Below are 24,605 nucleotides of genomic sequence, written 5' to 3' on the forward strand. Positions count from 1 at the left end.
GGTGTTAGTTTAAATTAAAACACTCAAAGAAGGTGACTTGTCTGTAACATGCCACTTCACCACTCCCTGAGGCTGTGTCCAGACTCAGGGGTTTTTTCGAAAAAAGTAGCCTTTTTTCGAAAAAACTTCACCTGCGTCTAGACTGCAGCCGCGTTCTTTCGAAATTAAATCGAAAGAACGTGGCTTTTCTTTCGACGGCGGTAAACCTCATTTCACGAGGAAGAACGCCTTCTTTCGAAAGTGCTTTTTCGAAAGAAGGCGTTCTTGAATGTAAATAGGGCTTCTTCGAAAGAGAGCATCCAGACTCACTGGGTGCTTTCTTTCAAAAAAGCGGCTTGCTCTTTCGAAAGTTCCGCGTGCAGTCTAGACGCTCTCTTTCGAAAGAGGCTTGCAGTCTAGATATAGCCTGAGTGAGAACCCGGACAGGAGAGGGCAATGAAACAGCTGGGGCTCACAGCAACTGCTTTAGTGCCCAACTCTGCAGTCTCCTTTCTGCTTTGGTATGGGAAATGGCTCAGAGGTTTCCCCAAGGAGACCCTGGAAGCAGACATTTTAAAAGAGGACAGAAATCTCTATGGGAAATTCTGCCACACTCTCTAATTTCATCTATGGGTCGTGTGGTGTTCAGGTAGGCATTGGATGTGTAAGTGGAGGCATGCATTGCTGGCTTCCTAAACAGAACCAGACAATGGAATCCAGGCACCACATGTTGCCAAAAGTTCAGTTGCTGGTTGGTCCCAGATCAGGACACAGAGGAATTTTGACCTGAATTTTACCCATTTGTTGATATTCCACAAATCCTGCCCATTTTTTAAGGGTTTTAAGGAAAAACAAAAAGGTTCTTTCCATGAGGAGCACTTCAAAGGTAAAATCCATATTTCCTGCTTTCTCACTCATGATTTAAATTCTTTCAGATATCTTGTAAGGATAAAATTAAAGCTTCCTACAGCTGTGTCACGGGGAGGGAGCCCTTTTTATTGGACTGCCTTAGGCAAAGTCTGACAGAAGTCAGGGGAAGAGTGGCAAAGCAAAGCAGTTTCCATGTGCTCAATCAGGATTGTAAAGTCCAGTTCTGAAATGTGGAACTTCCAGATTCTACTCTTCATAACAATGTGATTTTTTTAAATATAGCCACACTGCACGGTTTCAAGTGACACGTGATATAGATTATTATCTGCACATATCAGTTACTATATTGAAGCTGTAGAAACACAGAAACCCAGCACTAAGCCTTCCACCCCCAAGCCAGCTCCGAGATCCTCCCCTTGTACCGCAGTCTCTTGCCCCAGCCTCCTCCCAGAGCCAGCACTCCATACTTCCTCCTGCACCCCAATACTCTACCTGAGATGAGAGCCCTCTTCTGCACTCAAACTCTCTCCCAGAGCTTGCATCCATACCCCTACCCTCTGTCCCAGATTCATCTTGGAGCCCCTCCCACACTGCAAATACTTCAACCCCATCCCAGAGCCAGCACCCCTCACTGAACCCCAAGCCCCTGCCTCATCCTGGTCAAAGTGTAAGAGGGTATGGCATCCATCACTGCCTATAGCAGTGTCATTGTGGGCAGTGTCCTATGTTAGTTCTGAAGAAGGTGTTTAAAGACTCTAATGCACATACCTGTGGAGTTCTAGCTTGGTTTTAATTTTGTTTTGGTTCTCAAAGCAGAGAGGAGAATCAGGATTCAGTTGATTTTATAAATCCAATTCATACCTCCCCTTTTGCAGGTTTTTGTTATCTGTGTGGAAAGAGGAGCCATTCCTCTTCCCTTTACCTGCCCTAGGGAATAAATGTACCAGTCACTTGCTATCACACCTTCCTGCTGAACAAGCTGAAATTTTTCTGCAATAAGTTTTAATTCTGTGATGTGTCTGTCAAGCTGTACAAGAGGGAAGGAGAGAAGACAGTCCTCACAATCAGATCGTAACGAGGGACAGGCAGATGGATAGGATCAGAGAGGTATTTATTCAAACCTTGGTCCATGCCTTGAGCCAGAACTTGCTAATATTTAAGGAACATTGTGTTCCCTTCTTTTTTGTCCTCCCCCATATCGATGGATTTCTACATTTTCTCCTTCCTTCCAATGAAATATCAGAGCTGACACAAGAATTTCAACATTAGGGATAGGCTTGGCCCTCAACTAGCGTCCCAGTTCTGAATACCTATGAATGTGATGGCAATTCAGCCATCCAAATTTTACAAGTGCCCCTACCTGAACTCATCTAAAATGCCAAATCCAAATATCCCTGAATTGTAAGGTGTTTGCTGCTTGAGTCTATTTGTGTCCAGGGCCACATACTCATGAAATCTTGGAAATTCTCATGAAAACTGTTAAATAAACAGTGATTTAAAAGAAAAGCTTTGTGTGGTTGTCTTAATTGCCGAATTTTCTTCCCTGTTCTAGCCCAGTAGCCTGGCATACCTTGTGGCAGCAAGAGTAGTGGAGACTTTCAATTATGTCTTTCAACAAGTATTGTTACACTATTAATTAGTGGGAGGCTGCTGCAGCTCTAATGGACTCTCAAGACAAGATAAACATCAGCTGTGTTTTAATCTTTTTTTATTCAATCGCAGCTGGATTTTTTTAAAGCAAAGGCAGGAAACAATCGAATGAGAAACATTTAATATTCCAGTGAGGTTTTCCTTTCTCTTCCATATACTGTATCAGGCCTCACCTGCAAATGCTTCTGTCCCTAATTTCTGCCCTTCTATGGGCTGTTTGGTTTGGAGGTTTTCTGGAAGGGACCAAGTTCCCTACAGAGAGAATCCTTTTTCTATAAAACCTGTACCTCTTCTCTTCCCCTTAGGCTTCTACGTTTCAGTCATCCTTCTTGTACAGGGGGTGGGTTGTCAACATTACATCATTGCTGTATCAGACAGGAAGATCTCTCCTGGGCCATGTGAACAGCTTTCTTTACACAGTACTGCTGCATTGCTCTCAGCCCAGGGAATGAGCCTTCAATTAACACCCAGATGTGTTGCCCAGGAGCACTTCATTCCCACCAGGGTCACCAGCCTTTCCCCTCCTGTCCCCTTCATCCACTACCTAGTGTGTGCATTGTGAAATATTCATGCAATGTCTGCATCAAAGTCTTTCATCACCAGTGTTTTCTCCTCTACTTGTGTGCTTTAGAAATGGAATTTTTGCTTTATGCTCTTAATGTTCCCTTTCATCATAAATATTAATAATCCAGTGAGCGATTATATCATGGTTGACGGGTTTTATTTTAGAGGATTTTTTTTTACTGTTGCTATGGTAACTGCAGAGTATTTTCTTTAGTGCTTCCAATTTTTTTGTCAAGAAATGGGATTCTCTCTTGCTTTCTGTGGCTGCTGCTTTTCTTTCTAAAATGTTTTCTTATTGGGTCATTAGGCAGGTTTCTGACACAGGGTGAATGCAAGTGTCATATGTTGTCATTGGTGTATCCTCTTGGTAATATCATTTTTCCATTAGTGCCTTCCATCCCAAAGGACCCCAGAAGCACACACTGTACCTTCCAAGAACCACCTGCAGAGCCAGACTCTTCTCTGCAGGAATAGAAATAGTCTTTGGCACCAAAATTCCAATCCTCAACCACATGAGCTAAAGAAGAACACTTTCAGTTGGGAGCCTGGGGCAATCACTAGAGAGAGGTTATTGTAAATACGAAGCTGGTAAAATATACACCATCACTAAAATGCAACCACTTCTGAGGAAGATAAAAGCCAGCTTACTGCAAGGAGTTGGAAAGGAAAGTCCTGGACAAGGATCCCGAGACAAGCCCCTGCTCTTACAAATCATTCCACGGGATATTTTAATACCTGTGCAGAATCTGTGGTTTTTACGTCTCCATTCCTTCCAAACACACAGCTTGCTCCAGAGCTGGAAACCATTTTATCTTCGCTAAGACTGCCAGCAATGGATAATTTTGGGTTATAAGAGTGATAGGGAAACCAGATATTCTTCTAATGTCTGTATTCCACTTTAAATGGCTCAGTCTCAGACTGCAGCAGTATTTATGTGTTTTGTCAGAGCTTTTCCCTGAAACAGTTGTGTGAAAGGTTATGGAACAGCTATGAAATTCTTGGTCATCAGTGCACCCTATTTCTCCTGAGGTTTCTCTGATGCGGTTTGGTTTTGGAGGAGCTTGTTTGGTTTTTGTGAACGGTGGGTGGTTTGTCTTTGGGTAAGTTAGTACAGTATAACAGTCCACATTCCGCTGCCGTAGCTGAGGAGACTGACTTGTAATGGAATTCATGATATTTTTGTAAACATTTTCTCATTTCCTGTTGTTCGCTTTTCTTCTGCGCAGGAGTCACCTCACCTGCTTTATCACTAGCAATTGAAGTTTTAAAAAATGTAATAAACGTTCATCCCAGAATATCTCAAAGGAAGTGACACACAGTCTGTTGAGCAGTCATTTCATTCTCTACTAATGTGTAGCCACCTCTGGAGAGGGTTACAAGCAGCTGTTTAATAGCACAAAATAAAACTTCAGGACAGAACTGAAGAAAACAATATTCAGTTGAAATTACCAGGGGATTTTAGAGAAGCAAAACGTAATTACCAAACTGGTATTTGAGCAGTAGTGCTCATATTCTGTTCTTGAAGCAAGTGCCAGAAATTATTTAACCACGCAAGGTCAGGGCCTCCTATTTTTAAAATGGGGCTGGTTGAAAATTTTCAATTGAAACTGGATTTTCTTTATGGAAAACTGAAATTTTTTTGCAAAGTTTCTACTTTTCACACACAAAATATTTTTTTTAAATATAAAAAACAGATGCCTGAAAACCATGATATTCCAATTCAGATATGCTGCCACAGTGCCTCGAGGGAGTTGTAATTCAGTTGCTTCACGGAACCATTCTCCCTCAAAGCCAGACTTCATTTCCCATGAGATATAATGGGCTGGCGGTAAAACGGAGATAAACTTTGCTTTGTCTATCTGGATTATAAACTCTTCATGGCAGCTCTGTTCCCATGTATCTGTATTACGCCCAGCACAAAATGAGTCGTGATCTTGAATGGAGACTAATTTTACTCTGTTGGAATATAAGCAATACACAGTTTTATCCTTTGCGGTTTTAACCAGGGTGTCTTTTTTATTGTTGTTGTTTTTTCCCTCCAATAGGTCCCTTGAAGTCCGCTATTTCACCTATGGAATCCTCTTTGGATGTGGCAGTTCCTTTGCTTTCCAGCCCTCCCTGGTTATCCTCGGCCACTACTTCAAACGCCGTCTAGGCTTGGCGAATGGCATCGTGGCTGGAGGGAGCTGCCTCTTCTCAATGTCCCTTCCCTTCTTTTTGAAAACAATCGGGAGCACCATTGGGCTAGCTCACACTTTCCAAGTCCTCAGCGCCTTCATGTTCATCCAGATTCTCTTGTCTCTGACTTTCCGGCCCATCTTGCCGCCTTCTTGTGACTCTCACCATGATAGACAAGACAAACTGGGCAGTCGGAGCATGAAACAGCAGTGCTGGTCTCAGATGCGGAAATATTTCAACATGAGGGTTTTCCAGAGAAAGACATACCGAATTTGGGCTTTTGGCATTGCTACAGCCGTCCTGGGATACTTTGTACCTTACGTGCATCTGGTGAGAACGTTCTAGGGGAGATAGAGGTGACCGCATGCGGGGAGGGGAGAATGACTTGTATCGCTCTCTTTTTGTAGCTGGTCTCTTCCTCATATCTTGGCTATGCTCTGAATGCTTTTGATGGGCTCCAGCAGGAGCTTTTTCTCTAGCTTTTTCTTAGCAGGAAGGTGCATCACCAAAATGTGTGGGAGATGCAAGGGAGTGAGGGCTGAGCCTAAGGATATGGCTTCTTCCTAGAGATTCTAAGGTGGTGGTACAATCCACAACTCAGATGGATGGCTTGTTAACCCCATGAAGTGTGAACAATCACCCCCAAGCATGTTTCCAGATAAAAAGTCCCATTAATTAAAGTGCCATCATTGCTTATAGTGCTTCACAAAGCCGCTGATGGTTCCTGATCCCTGCTACAGAGAGCTTTCGCCTGACTTTAGGGAACTCCAATAGATGACTTAAAATGGAACAGGAGCTCAGGCCTGGGAATCTAGGGGGAGGCTTTAAGGGTGAGAAGGTCAGCACAGGAAGACTTTGTAGAAGAAATGGGTTATGTGGAGGGATTTAGAGGAGTGGGAGAACATATGAGAAGTGGCATGATTGTTCAAACATGGGAGGGATTGGCCATGCTGAGAACTGAGGGGCTGAAAGAGCAGGGAGGTGAGAGGTGAAGGAGGACACAGGATGAGAAGGAAACAGGAACTGATGGAGCTGCAGAGCATGTTGATGACGAGAGGGTAGAATGTGATGCAGAAGCTTTTCGATGAACAGAAAAAGCAAGAGGAAGGAACCAGCTTTGGAGTGTTTCACTAATGGAACATTCTGATTGGCTGAGCTTCCCCATGGAATTCATCTGTATAGTAAGTCATGGCAGGCAGGATAATTGCCAGGGCCACGGGAGGTGTGAGGCTGCCTTCACTTAACCCCTTCACTGCTGAGGTTAGAGCACTTGCTGCAGTTTATAAAAATAGGTTATTATCAAACTGACACATCTGGCTCAAGCAGACAACCATTCTAGGACATGTAAGAGCCACCATGTAATTCATAACTTAGGATCATGCTGGGGCCTTTGTGGAACTGATGCCATAACAAGTGGTGAGGAAAATAGGTCTGTGCAGTTACTGAACATTACTGTTGAGGTGGGCAGTGGTGGTACTGCGTTACGTAAGGGCTGCCATTATGTATGGTTCAGCGTTCTACAGTCGTTCTCTAACACCAATTAGTCCCCTGAGGGGAATTCTATACATGATTATAATTAGTACCTAAAAATAGATATTCCTCTTAGAAATTCCTGTTTTAATGAACGACTGTCCCAGACAGTCCATTTTTGGTGTGTACAATGAATAAGGTTATAGAGAATAATGTCCTTATTTTCCACACTAGGTAAAGTATGTGGAGGAGGAGTTTAAGGAAAACAAAAAGGAATGGGTTCTCTTGGTTTGTCTTGGAGCCACGTCGGGGCTCGGACGGTTGGTTTCTGGCCGGATTGGAGACTGCATTCCTGGATTGAAAAAGATTTTCTTGCAGGTATGCTGTGCCTGTTCCTCACAGAAGTGCATGCTAAGAGTGACAGTTTTACTACCATGGGATGATTTGTCTTTACAAATATCAGTACTCTGGACATAACACCTTTCATCAGTGATCTCAGAGTGATTTACAAACAATTAAACCTCCCAACCTCTTGAGAGATAGCAAAATATTATTAAATCCATTTTACAGAAGGGTCAGATGAGGCATAGAGAAGTTACATGATTTACTCAAGATATTGCAGCACCTCTCTGACAGACCTAGGACTAGAACTCAGAAAATCCTAAATCCTAGTCTCTTGCCCTGACCACTAGATACGCTGCCTTCCTTGTTACATTTTTGTGAGCAGACAGCTGAAATCAAGTAGTTGATCCATTAGATAGCCCTTCTTCAAAGGTCCTTCTCAAAGTTTGGATCTAGTGGCTCTCCAAGGAAAAACAGGATCTCATAGCATTATTGGGTTGACAGTAGAAGGTGTCACTAGTGTTCTGTATTCCTTTTCATAATTAAAACAAAACCCAATAACCCTGGTTTTGATAGTGAAGGACTTGTCTGCACAGTGTGACAATGTGCACCACAGGGGTGTGATTTCTATAGTGCTACACGGGTGTGATTTTTTATAGTGTTGAGTGCTAATTGGTTTGTGGAGATCCTGCTGGTGCTCACTTAGAGTCCTTACTGCTCTTTAAAAAGCACTGTCAGCATGATCTCCATGGACCCAATTAGTGCACAACACACTAGAACACTTTAGAAATCACACCTCTGTAGTGTGCACTTCCACACTGTGTAGATAAGCGCTGTAAATGACTATGAGCTGTTGCTAGGTTTGCCTTCACCGTACTTCACTGGTTCTTTGGGATAACTAGAGTACAAGAGATCATACACAAAAGTATATTCTCCTCTTTCAGGGTCAGATTCGGCCTTGGTCTAAGAGGAGCAATTCCCTTGATTTCAAAGGTGTTGCTCCCACTTGTACTTGGGCAGAACTGAGCCCATCGAAGCAGCATGGGCTAGTCACAAAATGAATGAGGTGCCTAAATCCCACAAACAGGCCCAAATGGTAATCATTAAACCCCCACTCAGCTGCCACTGAACCCTGTAGGCACCTGAACTTTCTTGGCATCTGAAATTGTGCAGTAAAAGCGCCCTGAGCCCCTATGTTTCTGTCTCTGCCTATATGTGTTGCAGAACAGTGCACGAACTGAGGGGAGGGGGGCATTCCTCCACCTGTTTCACATGCAGGGCCCAATCTAACGTGTATGTGCAGAGCCCGCTTACCCGATCAGGCCCCTGTAGGCAAGCTCACACAAAAGAGCACGGGGATGTCCCTGCAGCTCTTGAACTTCCATTAGGAAGACATGATTTTGTCATCAGTCACAGTTATCTTAGTAATGCTTCTACTTGGCCTCTCCAGGTTGCCTCCTTTATGCTTCTGGGCCTCATGTGCATGATGATCCCTCAATGCCAAGCGTTTGAGGGCGTCATTGTCGTCTGCCTGTTTCTCGGACTTTGTGATGGATTCTTTATTACCATCATGGCCCCCATAGCCTTTGAGCTGGTTGGACCCATGCAAGCTTCTCAAGCCATTGGCTATCTCCTGGGACTTATGGCCATTCCAATGACAGCTGGCCCACCAATAGCAGGTCAGTAGCACCACCAGATGGTAGGGCCCCAGGATTTAGTTAGAATTCTATCTTAAGTTCTGCATTAAATTATTGAAGGGGAGAGGGATGTTGCAGTGTTAGAGGAGTAGGGTTGTCACCTTCACCTGTTGTATGATGCAGTTTTTTACATTTATTGGATTCTGTATCCACTTTGATTTTGGCTGAAATACATCTACAATTAATCCTTTTTTTTTCTATTATTGGATTGTCAACGGTTTTCACATCTGGCAGCTGAATAATTGAAAAAAAAATAGCAGAGGATGATTTGTTTGAATGCAATTGAATCACTAACTTTCTGAGCACAAGAGAGATTTGAACAATGCAAATTAATAACAAAATTGACCATTGTTAGTAAACTTTCCAGTAACCTGGCAGAGAGCTGGACTTAGAGTTTTGTATGTAACACTTGTAATCTGCTCTAATACCAAAATTTAGGGTTGGAGTTTGCCTGCCTTCCATTAAGTCAATCATGAAGATTGTATAGTTGGGTCCTGATCCTAGAAAGAGTTGGACACATGTTTAAGCAAGGTCTTAAATTGATGAATGTGTTTAAGACTTCTGCAGGGCAGGCCATTGAACAAGAAGAGCTTCTGGAGTTGTACTAGCTAAAATAAAATAAAAAATATGAACACTGTCAGTTCGTAGGCTACTGCACATAAACTGATTATCGTCTCATGTCGGGCAGAAACCACAAGCTACTGCAGAATTATAAGCCTTATAGCGCTCATACATGAGAAGCATCCTGTACTGAGTTTATCAAACACAGGACTAGGTATCTTTCATTTATGCAATTCCTATGTAGGAAAATTCCCAACAGCCCTAGAATTAGACTGGCAGTAAATGCATCAATCGCAGAAACCTGCCCATTCCAGAGCTCTTTGAACTAATAGAAGTGCAGATTTGTGACTGGGGTTGGAGGGATTCATTTATAATTGGTAAATGTCAGTAATTGCTCATTTCCTTCCCAACCAAAAACATAACTAAAACATGCCTCACCAATCCAAATATTGCAGAGGGAGGAAGTTAAGAACAAAGTAATTGTACTTATAGATTGTTGTTACGCTCTTTGCTTGTCATATTTGTTTGTCCATCAAGACTGTAGGAAATTCACCTGAAATGTCTGATTATTGAATACCTTTATTATATTTTGGGGGCGAATCTGAGATTCTGCGTTCAACTCTGATTTAAATAACAATGAGCATTTGAGATTTTGAGACTTGATTGAAAATTTCATTCTGATAAAAATTAAAATCCCAGTGAGGAAGATTCCATTCTGAGGAACTAAATATTTATATTATTCTATGCTTTAAAATCAAATCACTCCAAGTCTAATTTAGGTTGGAATTGGAGAGAAACTAAGTTGTCTCCTCTTTTGATTTAGGAAGCTTAGATTAGCCATCAGACTGAAGCAATACTCAATGTCTTTCTGTTTTTCAGGATACCTCCATAATTATTTTGGGAATTACTACCTTGCCTTTTACCTTGCTGGAGTTCCCCCAATTATTGGGGGTCTGGTCCTGTCTGTTGTTCCTCTGATCCATCAAAGAATGCTCAAGAAGCAGCAGATGGATTCTGGCAAAGACAAGATGTTGGTCTTAGATACAGTCATAAACGGAGAGCTTCTTCCGGGCTGTCCTTCCACTGAGGCACACGTATAAAGCCTTTTCCCGTTCAGCCATACACACACCAATACACACATATGTGTTATCACCACCAGCATCTTCTCCCCTGACTAAGCATGGGCCTTTTTAAAAATGGAGCAGGAGCCAGTGTTCCCTCTAATCTTTTCAATCTTGTGTAGAATAAATGTGTATGTGCACTGTGCACTGAGGCATGTACCAAATGTGTACCACCAATAGAAACAAAAAACCTATCTATGGGCATTCTGTTAATCAGCTGGATGGCACATGACTCTCTTCTGAGTGGCCACACAAGTGCACAGCTTACAGGAAACATTGAGCGGGATCCTCCCAAACTGCAGATGAGTGGCACCAAATGGATAACGAAGAAAGTTCTAGTTCCAAGCATTAGCTACCGGCGCCATTTTTCAGAATGTTTTGAATTGAAAGTTGTGTCTTTCACCAGCATTTTTCTAACAAGAATTCTCACTAGAACTCCAACTCCCGTTTGCCCCTCCCCCAATTTTCTGTTTGTCACAGCAGTGGTTGACCGCTGATTAGGCTGCTGGTGGAACATGTTAACCTTTTGATTGTAGTTTCAGATCCATCCCATCACGCAGGATTGTCAGTGATGCTTGAATGTGTTGCCTTGGAGGGGGATTCCGCTCCATGCCCCCACTGTGTAATCGGCAATTCACAAATTCTTAGCCTGCTTTTGGATCCCATGTGAAGGCAAAAGAATTCCAGTGGGGGTAACCTTTGTCTCTTTTGTAAGAGTGTTCTGTGTTTCCCTGTCCTCCAAAGAATCTATTCCTGAAGCTGTTGGTATGCTTTTATGGACTACCAGTTCATCGTGGTAGCACGGTCTGCCAACAGACTCACATTCCTGCCACTCTCCCCTCAATGTCCCATGTTAATGTACATCAAGAGGGGAACAGCCCCTTGCTATCTAATCTGATACCCAAATTAGCTGTAGACAGTGAAGGTAAGTTAATGCATTGGCTACTTCAGATATGAGTTTCACTGGTCTCAGTACTCCCACCTTTCCATCTCTTCTTGGAGAACGCTTCATTGCAATGGAAAAGTGCTTCTCACCACTGGCTATGGCTCAGTGTGTCACTGATCCCCCACCAATGGTTAGGGCATTGGGTCACTGCAGAAAAAAGAGGGGGCAGAGAAAACAGAAGAACGGAAAAGGGAAGAAAAAATAATAATAATTGGCTTTGCTCAGCTACTACTGATGGCCAGCAGTGTTCCCTCTAAGCTGTGGGGCATCACAGCTTCACAGGTGATTAAGCAGCCCCGCCATGTCAGTCAGCTCCATGCAGGAGCCTTGAACCTCTGAGGGGGTGGGGATGATTAATCACCTGTGAAGCTCTGCTGCCCTGCAGCTTAGAGGAAACAGTAATGGCCATTCCTTCACGGTTACTGTTCTGAAATCCAGTGGTTCCTCTGTCATTCATCTGTGTTTTATCGACTAGTCCTTAAATTAGTAGGCGTCCAAGCCATCCATTGTAAGGTGAATAAACAATGGCTAACTTAGGATGCTATAATCATTAAAATGCTAAATTTGCAAGGCAATGAAATTACAAACATTGACTCCTCCAAAGAGGAACAGTTAGTTGGAGCGGAGTCCTGACGTTTACACAAGTCAGCATTGACCTGAGCCATTCCAGCTGGTTAACTTCTCTGCAGAATGTGGGCTGGTTTTTGCTCTGAATTCTGAATTCCCTAATGTACCCCTAGGGCTGTCCCAACATGTGCCATGTGAGCAGAGGGGTAATGCACAGCCATGCAGATGAACCCTCATGTGCCAGCGCTGTATTTTCATCAATAATCAACGTGTCAATGTTACAGGAGCTGTGGGAAAAGGCTGAACATTTTTTGTAAAAGCCACATGGTTCCTTTTTTAAAATAAAAAAACAGTCTGCTGCAGTATTTAACTCTGTGTCTATGCAGGAGCCCTGCAGTGGGCCACAACGAGAGGTCAGCTAAGGAGGAGCAAGGATTGTGCAGAGGCCAGTGGTTGAGCTGGCTGGGTGTATTTCCAAAGGATTTCCATTGTGAGAGGGAAGAGTTCTCTCTTGACGCCACTGATGCAGTATTTGTGTGCTGTGAACTGCTCTCTGTTTGATGTAGGAAGAGTAGTGTCAGCTATCCAGCTGGATCATTGCAAATCAAAGTCACCTGCAAGGCCTCGGTGACTTCTGTCCCCCTATGAGCCAACAGAGAGAAAGCAAAATAGAGAAAATATGCAGAAATAAAGAACTCGGATTGCATTGAATCGAGTTCATTAAATCAAAGCCTTCAGTACATCTTGATCTCAGAGAGAAAGGTCAATAAAAATAAATGTGGTAGAAGCAAATTCAGAGCATCGAATGAAGGTAAAACTCAGCACGGGTGTTGCCAGAAGCAAGTTCTCACCAGGCATGGGTGGTAAATATAGTATGTGGCTGGAAAGAAAGTGAGCTTTCGCAACTCCAGGCTTATGAAACCAGTAAGCTGCTTGTTAAGCCAGAGTACTGAGGTTCCCTGCAGATCTACCTCCAGTGGGAACCCTGATTATCTCCTAGGAAATCTGTGGGGCAAAAATGATTTTTCTAAGTTTCTATGTCCACAATACAGTAATTCAGTAGAGAGATAGAGAAATTGCTGGCCAAAAATGGATAAATTGAGTCCTACACATGAAGTGATTGTACATCTAAAACATTTTTACAAGCTATGGACTTAATAAAAAGCTACTATTAAAAATGTTAACAGTGAAAACTTAACAGATAGACGTCTTATGATAACCTTTCTTGTTTCTTATTGTGAATGCAGATATGTGTAATCCCATGACGAAAACTGAGCCATAAACTTATTCCCAATCCATGCCTACAAGTCCTGTTGATGTTTGCATTGGTGGGAGTTTGGCATTGGACTGACAGCTCTGTTTGCTTTTACCAGTGTTGCCTATATAAGCTAAAGTCGTGTGTTCTGATCCTTTGGAAATTTCAGTCCCTGTAATATCTGGAGAAGTAAATGGTATTTTGTAGCACTTATGACTTAACCTAAACAAGATGTGTGTCTTTGCCCCCTTTCCTCAAAAGAGATGCATGCTTTTCTGTGACCTTTTTTACTGTTATTCAACTCACAGATTCTAACATATGAAACAAATGTGCTAAACTGATTTCTTATTTTGTGGCATCTGAAGCAGGCAACACAGCAAGACTGGTCACATATCAGAGCCAAGGGAAGTTACATCACCTGGATAAATGTTTGTTGAACAGGTTGTACTTCGTATCAGTGCCTTGATATGGGCCAGATTGTGATGACCTTGCTCTACTAATAGTCCCATCAAACTCAGTGGGATTTTATACTTTATTCCATTGAAGTCAAAGGGGCCCTTCACAGAGTGCGGTGCTACCAAGCGAGTAAAAGCATCACAATCTGATTGTAAATCTCCCTATTTAGGAGCAGAGGTGAAGAGGACTTTGTATTGCAACTCCCTTTATGTCCTGTGATTTGTGTGTGTGTGTGTGGGCATGATGTCTCTAAATTAGCTGATTCTCAATTTGGAGGCTTTTCTGTGGAAGGGGAGGAGGGGGTTAATTTAAAAAAGAGTCTGTAACTGATGCTCAGTAAGACAAGCAGTGCTGTCTCAACACCAGTTCTGAAACAGATGCATGTTCATAAGCAATTGACTAGACATACTGATATCAAACAATAAGACACACTGTTTCTGCAGATTAATTCTAAATAGTAATACTTTTCTAACTCCTAGGCGACCAATTACAAATAAATCCAGAATTGTCTCAGAGTTGAATGCCCCAGTGCTCTTCTTATGTGTAAATGTGTCCCACTGGGGGATAATCTACTTTCTGAAAACTCTTAAAGCATAGGGGTGCTTATGTGCTAGAATGTAACAGGACTATGACATTATGATTCATTTCTTCAAGAATAGTGATAGAAATGTAGCTGTGTTAGTCTGGGGTAGCTGAAGCAAAATGCAGGACAATGTAGCACTTTAAAGACTAACAAGATGGTTTATTAGATGATGAGCTTTCGTGGGCCAGACCCACTTCAAGAAGTTACTCTCCCCAGGGCATTGTCTGGGGAGCTAATTTTGTGGTTTCTCCGAAGTACTACCAGGTTCTGGAATTCCTAGTGGGACAGAATTCCTGTTTGAAGTCAGACTTGCCACAGTAAAAACTATAGGATGCAGTATGACTTGATGGATCCTCTTTTTCAGGGTGAAGTCATACTCCAGCTGACAGCAAAGACTTGATCCTGGCCTGTCAGTTGTTCTGCAGTCATTACTCTGCAAGAGTGGCAGCAAGTGTGCCTCCCTGTTTATTTTTTCTCATCAGTAGATACTTGTATTCAATTACTTTGTGTCTGAATCAGATACGTGAATCGGGTCATGTCAGTGTGAGAGTAGAGGCCATCGCCATGACAGCTTGAAGTATCTATTTCCTGTTCCCTTTGGGGTGAGGAGTTTGCTTGTGAAAGTCTCTCTAGCACCAAAGCAGTATTGACCTTTGAGTATTAAGTGATAGTGCTCAGGCTGCAGTTAATGAAATTATCTTCTCTTTCAGAGATAAGACCATGGGAAAATCAAGTGGTGGGGGGAGGAGGCTGAATCATGTGTCACAACAAAGAGAGAGAAAGAGATGAAGGCCACTTCATAAGCCTGAATTACTGTATGTCAGAATAGAACCAGGCCCATGAATGGGAAGGCTCAAGTTTTCTTTTTAAAATCTGGGGGTTTACCATTTGTATGTGACTTGTCTGTCCTGGTTTGCTGAAATCCATAATTAAAAAGCAGTTATTTTTAGAACTGATAAATCTTGAATAAAGGTTTCTACATAAGAGAAACCATTTCAGCATCAATGATATTGAGGTGTTATGTTCATTCAGATGTTTTTGAAGCTTAATTTACGCAAAGCACAAATTAAAAAATTCAGTTCAATAAGCCGCTTTTTGAAAACTGCCTGGGGGTGAAATCTATCCATTACACTGCATGGGTTCCCAAATTGGGGGGACGTGCCCCCCTGGGGGGACGTGCCGAAATTCCGGGGGGGGGCGTGAGGCAACCCAGCCTCCCCCCCCATTAAGTTTTGCTGCCCTGTTCAGTTTTGCTGCTATTTGGAAGGGGGGGCATGAGAGTTTTTCAAAAATCTAAAAGGGGGGTGTGATGCCAAAAAGTTTGGGAACCATTGGATTACAGGATCTGTGTGGGGGGGGGGGGAACTAAAAGCCATTGACACTTCATATAAGAGCTTTAGAATGTATGAAGTCTTCCAAAGGCCTTCTGTGCTGGGCTGGATTTCATCTTCAGTGTGAACCAGTGGGTACAAATGTCGCCATCCTACAATAACCCTTCATGAAGTTTTTAGAGCCATCTCATTTCCGAAACAACAAGGTGTCCTGTGGCACCTTCTGTACTAACAGATACAGACTAACACGGCTACCCTTGGGCATGTCTACACTGGGAAATTATTTCAAAATAAATTATTTTGAAATAATAACTCCCAAAATAACTATTTCAAAATAGCCTGTCCCCATGACAGGGAAACCTCGAAATTAGTCTGAGGCAGGCTCCTGTAATGTGGATACACTGCCTCGACTTAGAGCCCCAGGAAGCACTGAGGAGTAATTATTTTGAATGATTCTGGTGAGTAGTTATTTCGAAATTAGCAGCAGTGGAGCATCCACACTACAGTTGTTTCATGAAGGAGTCAAATTCTGCTCTCAGTTACTGCTGTGGTGTTACGAGTGTGAAAGTGAGTCACGAGGGGTATGGCTACAATGCCGCTTTATTTTAATCTTTTTGTCAGAAGAGGCTTTTCCAACATTTGGCCCGTCTAGGGAAAAAACCTCTTTCGAAAGCCCCCTTATTCCTCATAGAACGAGGAATACAGGGGCTACCGAAAAAGCAGATTTGCTCTTCTGGAAAAAAAAATGGAAGAGCAAACGCGTCCCTGGACGCAGAAGAGTTTTTCTGGGATACCTCTGGTATCCTGGAAAAACTTTTGTAGTCTAGCCTACCCTAAGATTGGATCATAACAACAAAGCAGAAAAGGATCCAATCAGTCTATCTTGGTAAGTGTCAAGTACATAATGGTGCTTACAGCTGCCTGATTTACGTATCAGTATCTTATACAAACCTGTCAAGCTGCCTATGTTGTGGCTTGTGTACTTGGAGTTTGACAAATTTACCCCGAGGATGCAGTTTGATTCTTGCTGCTCTGCGCTCTGCCTGACTTGGTCAGACTGAACGTTGCCACTGACGTGCCTCAGAATAACCATGTGCTAAGCTAAAACCTCTGAACTAGGAGTTCGGCACTTCATTTTTGGCCTGTAATCTCTCTTGGACAAAACCATAACACTAACTTAGGAACAGTTCAGAACCAAAATTAATACTTTGTATTGCATTACTTGATTCTTAGCTTCACTAGTTTTCACTGGGGCAGAGTAAACTTTCCTCGTCTAACTGGAAATGGAAAATATGAATGGGCTTAAAAAGCTGAAGACATTCCTCAAGCAAATCAGCCCCTCCTGTCTTTTCCCCCATCTTATCAGCATTCATTCACTGGAGCTCTTGCATTTCCCTCAAAAACACTTGATTTCAGAAATGCCAGTTGCTGAGTCCCTGAGCCAACAGACCAGAGAGCACACATTCACTCTTTGGTAATCCCTTATTCGAGGATGATCTCTACCATCGATTTACATTTGGAGCCTGGAACCACAATTCCACCTGCAGTAGGTACAGACATTTTGTGACAGGCCAGCTGCCTGCTAAGAGAAAGTTCCTTCCTTCCTTCCTTCCTTCCTTCCCTCTCTCTCTCTCTCTCTCTTTTTAAACTTCCAAGGACAGAACAGTACTAGACCATGACAATTAAACCATATAAGGTGGTTTCATACATTATTTCCAGAGAAGCCCACTCAGAATTGGGTTACAGGGAAACTTCATTTATAAAAAAAAACCAAAAGGACAATCTTAAATTATCCCAGTGCATAATAGAGCAAACATTCCTCTATAGCAGGGCTACTCAATTTTAGAAGCCCCGGGGTCCACAATGATACAACACATGCTGAGGGCCACAACTTAAATGTGGTTGTGTAAACATACAAATATATAGGCAAATATATGCAAATAGCTTCTTTCCCAGTGACAGGCATGAATACAAAGATTAAGCCTTAAACTGTGGTGCCAGATCCAAATGTGGCCAGTGTGAACCTCTCAGGCTCTGCCCACAAGGCTAAGCAGCCAGCACTTCCCACAATGCCCTGGCACCTCCTCTGTGAGGGCTAGAAACGCGGACACTCTGTACCCGTCTGTTCCAGCCAGCCCTTCCGCTTGCCGCCTTTCAATCCTCACCGCCCCTGGAGAGACCTCACCATTGTGGAGCATGCTCCCAATGGAGGTCATGTTCAAAGAATCCCAACTGCAGGCTGCATGTTGAGCCCCACGTAAACCCAAACTGTACTGTGGGCCGCAAACAAACGGGTCACGTTTTGAGTAGCCCTGCTCTATAGTGACATTATGCAGTGGAGAAAAGATTTTGAGTATCAGAAAGTGCCTCTCTAATTAATCAACCAGAGCCTGTGACATGGTTTGCATCCTGCCTTGAGGAATTACCTTCGTACATGGACATCCCAGCACATCTTTGGGAGCAGAGCATTCTTTTAGCTCAGTGGTGGGCAACCTGCAGGCTACATGTGGCCCATTAGGGTTCTATGTGTGGCCTATGAGATGTTTACCGTTGCCTATAAACAGGGTTGCCAAATTCTGCTGGTTTCTATCTGGTTTCCCTACTGGTATTACTAAAGTGACATGCACATGAAGTGAGGCACGCACTGATTGCACTCTGACAGAGAGCTGTGAGCTCCCTCTGTATCCAATAAGAGTGCTGCTGTGGTTCATTCGGCATACCCTGCAAATTCTAGGTATGCAATCACAGTTAGCAAAACTACGCTATCCAGGGAGACTGCCTTGATTACAACAATCTTGTGGCCCCCTGAGATGAGATTTGGCCACATGAGTGGCCCTCCTTGTCTAGGTTGCCTATCACTGTGTTAGGTTCATCTTTTATTGAGTTAATGGATTTGCCTCCCATTAATTAGCATCGCTGACATGCTGTCCTGATGGCATTTGTGTTCTTGAAACAGCAGTCATGCTTCTGCAGTGTGTTTCTCCTTGTGGAGTCTCACCTGTTCCAAGTTGGTGTCAGACGCCACTCTTTTCATTGGGTGGCATTTGTGCAAATGGTATTATGAGTTGCAAAACAGTACCCCAATGCCTTTTGTTCTAGTGACATTGAAATAATCCCTCATGACCCATGTAATTTTTTGTAAATAATGTTGAAATTGTTTTACTGTTACCGACATGTACTCTGAGTCTCCAAACAGCAGAAACACAAACTCTAACCACACTTTGTCCTTTGCTTTGAAGATTTTGCAGCCTTCTAGTCAGTCTTATGAAATGGAGTCATCTGTGAAATAAATGTTTTTAAAAAGATACTCTGTGCTCTTTGTTTACCATTCAGTAACCTAATAGTAGCCCACCAGCTCCATTTACCTCTGACTCACAAAGAGTTTTCTGAATCAAAGTGCTTTTCCCTTCAAGGGTATGTAGCTGTAGACAAAACATCTGCATTACTAATTGCAAATGCAGGACCTATAGAGTGTGCTCAGTGCTCTAGTCCTTGCCAAATGCAAGGGGAGTATATAAAAAAAGACATTGTTTTAGTATGTGAAAAATTTGCTTTTGAATTATGTTTTCTATATTCATTTTATAATGAACTTTCCAAAGTTTATGCTTTTTGCTACTTTCAGTTCCAACTACCAAGACAATCACAAATATAAAGCATTAAGTGTATTGCTAGTCTCTAGAGTTAACCATTCTGTTTTAGTAAGGAATGAAACTTTTTGTACAGTTTTTTTTTTGGGGGGGGATGTAGTTTTTGTAATAAATGTTGTGTTGGCTGATTGTTTACTGGAGTAAGATTTCTGCTTGGATTTAATACACAGCTTTGCATTGATCACACCCAGAAAGACTCCAAACTCTCTTTTTTTGTAGGATTTCCAGCCTTTCCTCAATCTGTGTGTGAACTTTTGCTCTTGAAACGGTTTTCTGCTTTCCAGCAGATCCCATTGGTCTTTCTGGAGTTTAAACACATTTGGTTTTGTTGTTTTCTTGGCTTGCGAGCACATCAAATCAAATTGCACTGCACTTTCCCAGCATATCCTATTTCACCAGACCAAGGAGTTTCACATAGTGGAATTCATCAACACAGGAGATGGGATTTTTCTTAGGAGATGATGTTGGGCAATTTGGAAATGATCCAGTGCTGCTTCTCCTCTCTTGAAATCCAGGAAAAATAAACATTAGCATAGAAAGCCAGCCACCTTCAAGGCTCCTCTGGGTGTGAATACCAGAGGATGAATTGATACTGTTATCCCACAGATGAGACTGGTCATGTTAAAGCTGGGTTTCTGAACCCATTGTGAAGATTTTCATAACCGTATCTATAACTGATGGCCCCTGGCACTCTCCCTGTGGGATCCGATGAGTCTGTTCGATTAAAGGGTGGTTCAGGTTATTATGTGCATGGGAATGTCTTTTAGGCCTCAGCCAGGTGATGGGAGATGTGCTCTTCAGCATCCCTGTTTTGCAGTTTGGAGGCTGGAGTCAATTGCTTTAGCCAGCTTTTCATGCTAATGTGCTGGTAAAACTTGCTTTGAAGGTGGTGACCAGCAGTCGGCACCAGAAAGGAGAGTGGATAAAATGCTTATTTGTCCTAGGGATGCTTTACAAATCCTCCGAGTTTCACTTTCTGGGGGATCCAGCTCATCATCTGAAGGGTGCCATCTGTAACGCACTGAGCATTCAAAACACCCATTTAAATTGCTTCAGGTCAATGGAAACAGAGGGCACTTAGACCCCAATTTGGCAAAATACTTAAGCATGTACTTAAGTCCATCACTGTGCATTAGAGCTCTTATGTATGTGCTTAACTTAATATTGAAGTCGATTCTGTCCAAAACAGAGCTGCGTTGCTGAATTAGTGCTATGCACTCTTGCTGTATGGGTGCTTCTAGACTGGCAAGATTTTGCGCAAAAGCACCTGCTTTTGCGCAAAAACTTGCCAGCTGTCTACACTGGCCGCTTGAATTTGTGCAAGAGCAGTGACGTTCTAATGTAAGAATTCAGCGCTTCTTGCGCAAATACTTTGACGCTCCCGCTCAGGGATAAGCCCTCTTGCACAAGAATACTTGCGCAAGAGGGCCAGTGTAGACAGGCACCTTAATTTTTTGCGCAAGAAAGCCCGATGGCTAAAATGGCCATTGGAGCTTTCCTGCACAAAAGCGCGTCTATACTGGGCACAGATGCTTTTGCGCAAAAGCACTTTTTGCGCAAAAGCATCTGTGCCAATCTAGACGCTCTTTTGCAGAAATACTTTTAACAGAAGAACTTTTCCGTTAAAAGTATTTGCGCTAAATCATGCCACTCTAGACGCAGCCTATATGTCTGGATTTTAAACATATGCTTAACTTAAAACAAGCACTTAAGTACTTCGTTGAATCAGAGCCATATAGTGGGTGATTAGTATTTGACAGAATTGGGCCTTTACAAGATCATAAGATTCAAATTAAAAAAAAAAAATCAGGAAAGCTAAAGGCCAGAGTTTGAGGTCTCCTCCAGATAAAGGTTTTATATTTTGTATTTGGTAGTGAAGTATTTGGGAGTGTGTTAAAATATGACTGTCCTTTTCAGATGTAAACTTCTGATTGTTGATATAAAGCACATTTTTGTAAATGTTTATTAATGTTTTAAAGAAGTGTAGAATTAAAAGAGGCAAAAAACTTTTTTTTTCCCTCGTGGTATTTCCCTTGCCCTCCTGATCTGCACCCATAGCTCTTTTGTACCTTCCATTGGTCCCTGAACCAAGTGAGCGTCTGCCCCTGAAAGTGATCTCAAAACATGTCTGCATTCCATTGTGGAATTTTCAAATATAAGGAACTGCAGAGATCACAGTGTTACCCAGCTTTTATTTTCTAGACCCTTTTATATACACTAAACAACACAGAGCACTTTGCAGAGATAATTTTACTGGCAAATTCAATAGTAATAGCAGAGAGGGAGAAAGTGTTTCAAATACAGTTTTGGAAAGCTAAGTCAACAAGAAGTCTTCTTAAGATGATAGGAGATGCAGAGAAGGCTCCCACTCCAACTCAGAAGAGGTGGCAGATGGTAGGCAATGAATGGAGTTACAATTTAAAAAAAAATCCCGTAGGAAAGTTTTCCATCCCAATTATATTTTCTAGGCTTTTAAAATGTGTATGGAACACCACAGTGATTTCACTGCTATAGAACAGCCATTAACTGCTAAAGAACTTTTCTGGATGATCGGATGCATTAGCACGTTTTTGGAGGTTGACTTTAAACTAGACAGTGACTGCGCTCCCCTTTTGGCAGCTTTTATGCTGCAGCTGTCAAATACTATCTCAACCACCAACACCAAAAAGAGGGTGAAGGTGGGGAAAGAGGGATTCATGGGGTTCTGAGTACTGGCCTTTCTGAATTTCTGGCTAAAGATCCAACAATTGTGATCTGTTTTGCTCTATCAATTGCTAGCATTTCCTTGATTGCACATATTATTTCTTTGTTCTGTATCTGTCCTGTAGAGCACAGAACTGAAGCTTTACTCCTACTCTACTTCTCTTAGCATATCAATTGCTTCTCCCTGTGCAGGGAAGATGTGGGCTGCTTTCACTCCCTTTTTCACAGGCTGAGTGGTGCAAAGGGAATGGAACAGGCCAGAGAATTTACCCCCTTAACTGTACATTTAGAGTGATTTTTATGCACAGTTCTGCAAATCTTACAAACCATTAGCTGAATTAAGCCTGGCAACAGCCCTGTTTAGTAAATAGTTCAGCTGCAGAGAGATTACAGTCTATATGTTGAAAAGGGGTCCAATGCTTACCTTGAGCACTTGCATACTCAGGCACTTACTTAATGAATGGATTCTTGTCCAAACCTAGGCCAGAGTCAATAACTATGTGACATACCAAGTCCATGGCAGAGCTCAGAGGGTGTAGGCAGCAGCATTAATGGCTAAAATTTCTGCTTCATGATTTGCCTGCTAACTCATGGATGAAAAATGGAGCACTTTTTAGTGATAGGCGGTGGGAAAAGGAGGGAGAATTTGTTGCAAAAATCAAACTGGGCAATCTGGCCATTACTTCTGTGTCCCCTGCCATTTCCACAGAAGATCAGGTGGGTAAGAGAGGAGAATTTCTCCCTTCTACTGTGTCCATGCCATACCACCAGTGCCCCCTGCTGGCACAATTGCACAAGTCTGCTTGCATGGCCCTGTGGAAAATTCAAAGGCATTGGAGAGACAAAACCAATAGAACAATGTAAATAATTTTGTGTCCACACTAGCATTTCCTCTTTCCTCAGCTTTAATTTTGTGACAGCTAAACAGAATGTCAACAGAGTGACCCAGCAAGTCTAACCAGAGTAGGGCTGGGATCTCTTCAGAAGCCAAAACTATAGGTGAATCAGCTAATGTTGGCAGTTAGACCCATGTGGAAATGCTGGAGCAACACACTGTGGGTTTGGATTGGTGTGAGGAACTAAGGAAGTGCAAACAGCCTATCTGCAAGAGCCACTCCTGTCGTTTAAGAACAATGCATAGTAAACATGTCCTGTCTTGCTCGATGTGGGACAGTGCTCTTTTTCTTTCCCGTTGGCATTAACTTGAGGTATGGTAAAGCCTCCCAAGGGTTTGTACTGTTGTGCAGGGTGGGGTCAGAAAGTGTGTCTGAATTACCTCCTGCCACAAACTAGATTGCAGAATTCAATGAGTTTTTCCTGGGGGTTGGGAGATTAAACATAGTAGAAGCTGTTGGGGGCTGTTGTAACAAGAGCAGAACATTAAATTTGTGAGATGCCTGATGTTAATCTTGAAAGGAAAATAAATATAGTAACATTGTAATTATTCTGCTGGGTCCTAGGTTTTAGGTGGCAGCAGGTGAAAGCTGGTACATGGTTTATTAACACTAATGGATATTACAGTGTTTTAGAGAAATCAGTCTGGTTATTTTTGAATCCTGCACCCATGAAAACCCTTCCATTTGGGGTCAGATTTTATCTATCCATAGATCAAAAGAAGTTTTGTGGAGGAGGTTGGAGGGAGGAAAAAAGTTGTCTTGCCTACAGCCAACCAAATTCTTTCTAGTAACTATGCAGCACACCTCCATCATACTCATCCAGGAACGCACCCCAGCAATCAACCCTGATGCCAACTTTGTCCACACATCTACACAAGCGACATCATCACAGGACTTAACTACACTAGCCTCTGCATCAGAGGCTCATTTAACTGCACATCCACCGATGTGATCTATGCCATCAAATGCCAGCAGTGCCCCTCTGCCATGTATTTTGGCCAAACTGAACAGTCGCTACAGGAAAGAAGTAATGGACACAAATCAGATATCCAAAAAGGTAACACACAGAAACCTGTTGAGGAACATTTAAACTTGCCCGGACACTCATTCATGGATCCCAAAGTCACTGTACTATTTTAGGCCAATTCCACAAGCCAAATACATAGGAAAGCCTTGGAACTTAACTTCATTTACAGGTTTGATTCCTAACACAAAGGTACAAATAAAGACATTGGCTGGATGGCCCCCTACATTCCACACCCTAATGACATAAAAAAATAATAATGGGTACTTATGAACAATTTGCAACTTTTCTAACAGCTTCATGTAGCATGGAGATTCTAATTGACTATTTCTTTACCTTTTTCTCCCCTTCTATCCCCTCATCCCCTATTTATTTCGAAATTGGACCTTTTAATATCTCCATTCATCTGAAGAAGTGGGTTGTGTTCATGTTAGTCTTTAAGGTGCTGCAAGACTATTAATTGTTTTTTAAGTTTTTCCAACTATGAGGGAGATAACCATGAGGTTTTTCTGGGTGCTGAGACAAAAGTACACACAACGTGCCTACATTCCCGTCCTCCTGGCAGATGAGTGAGTGACCCATGCTGTGAGCTTTCCTCTCACTCCCTGACAGTGATGAAGGGGAACAGCAAGCAGCATTCTGGTACGAATCTAGGGGGGTTTCAGCCCCCTATAGCACCTTGCCCCCACATATAGTCCAAACCCCTCCCTGAACCTCTCCTCACACCTCAACCCTGATTCCTGCTCCCTCATACACACGCTGCCC

At 42.6% G+C, this 24,605-nt stretch overlaps 1 protein-coding gene across 1 annotated transcript in view; it reads left to right on the plus strand.

The window, feature by feature from the left end:
- The window catches only part of SLC16A2 (solute carrier family 16 member 2), a 117,744-nt gene extending 96,515 nt beyond the window's left edge, over nucleotides 1-21,229 (plus strand). Inside the window, exons 3-6 of the mRNA XM_006136177.3 lie at nucleotides 5,109-5,571; nucleotides 6,946-7,089; nucleotides 8,504-8,732; nucleotides 10,191-21,229. Of these exons, the coding sequence (XP_006136239.2) occupies nucleotides 5,109-5,571; nucleotides 6,946-7,089; nucleotides 8,504-8,732; nucleotides 10,191-10,411 (1,057 nt within the window). The 3' untranslated portion in view covers nucleotides 10,412-21,229. The remainder of the gene's footprint in view (nucleotides 1-5,108; nucleotides 5,572-6,945; nucleotides 7,090-8,503; nucleotides 8,733-10,190) is intronic.
- The last annotated feature ends 3,376 nt before the right edge of the window (nucleotides 21,230-24,605 follow it).

This window comes from Pelodiscus sinensis, chromosome 13 (assembly GCF_049634645.1).
Source record: "Pelodiscus sinensis isolate JC-2024 chromosome 13, ASM4963464v1, whole genome shotgun sequence".
In the NCBI taxonomy this organism is placed as follows: Eukaryota; Metazoa; Chordata; order Testudines; family Trionychidae; genus Pelodiscus; species Pelodiscus sinensis.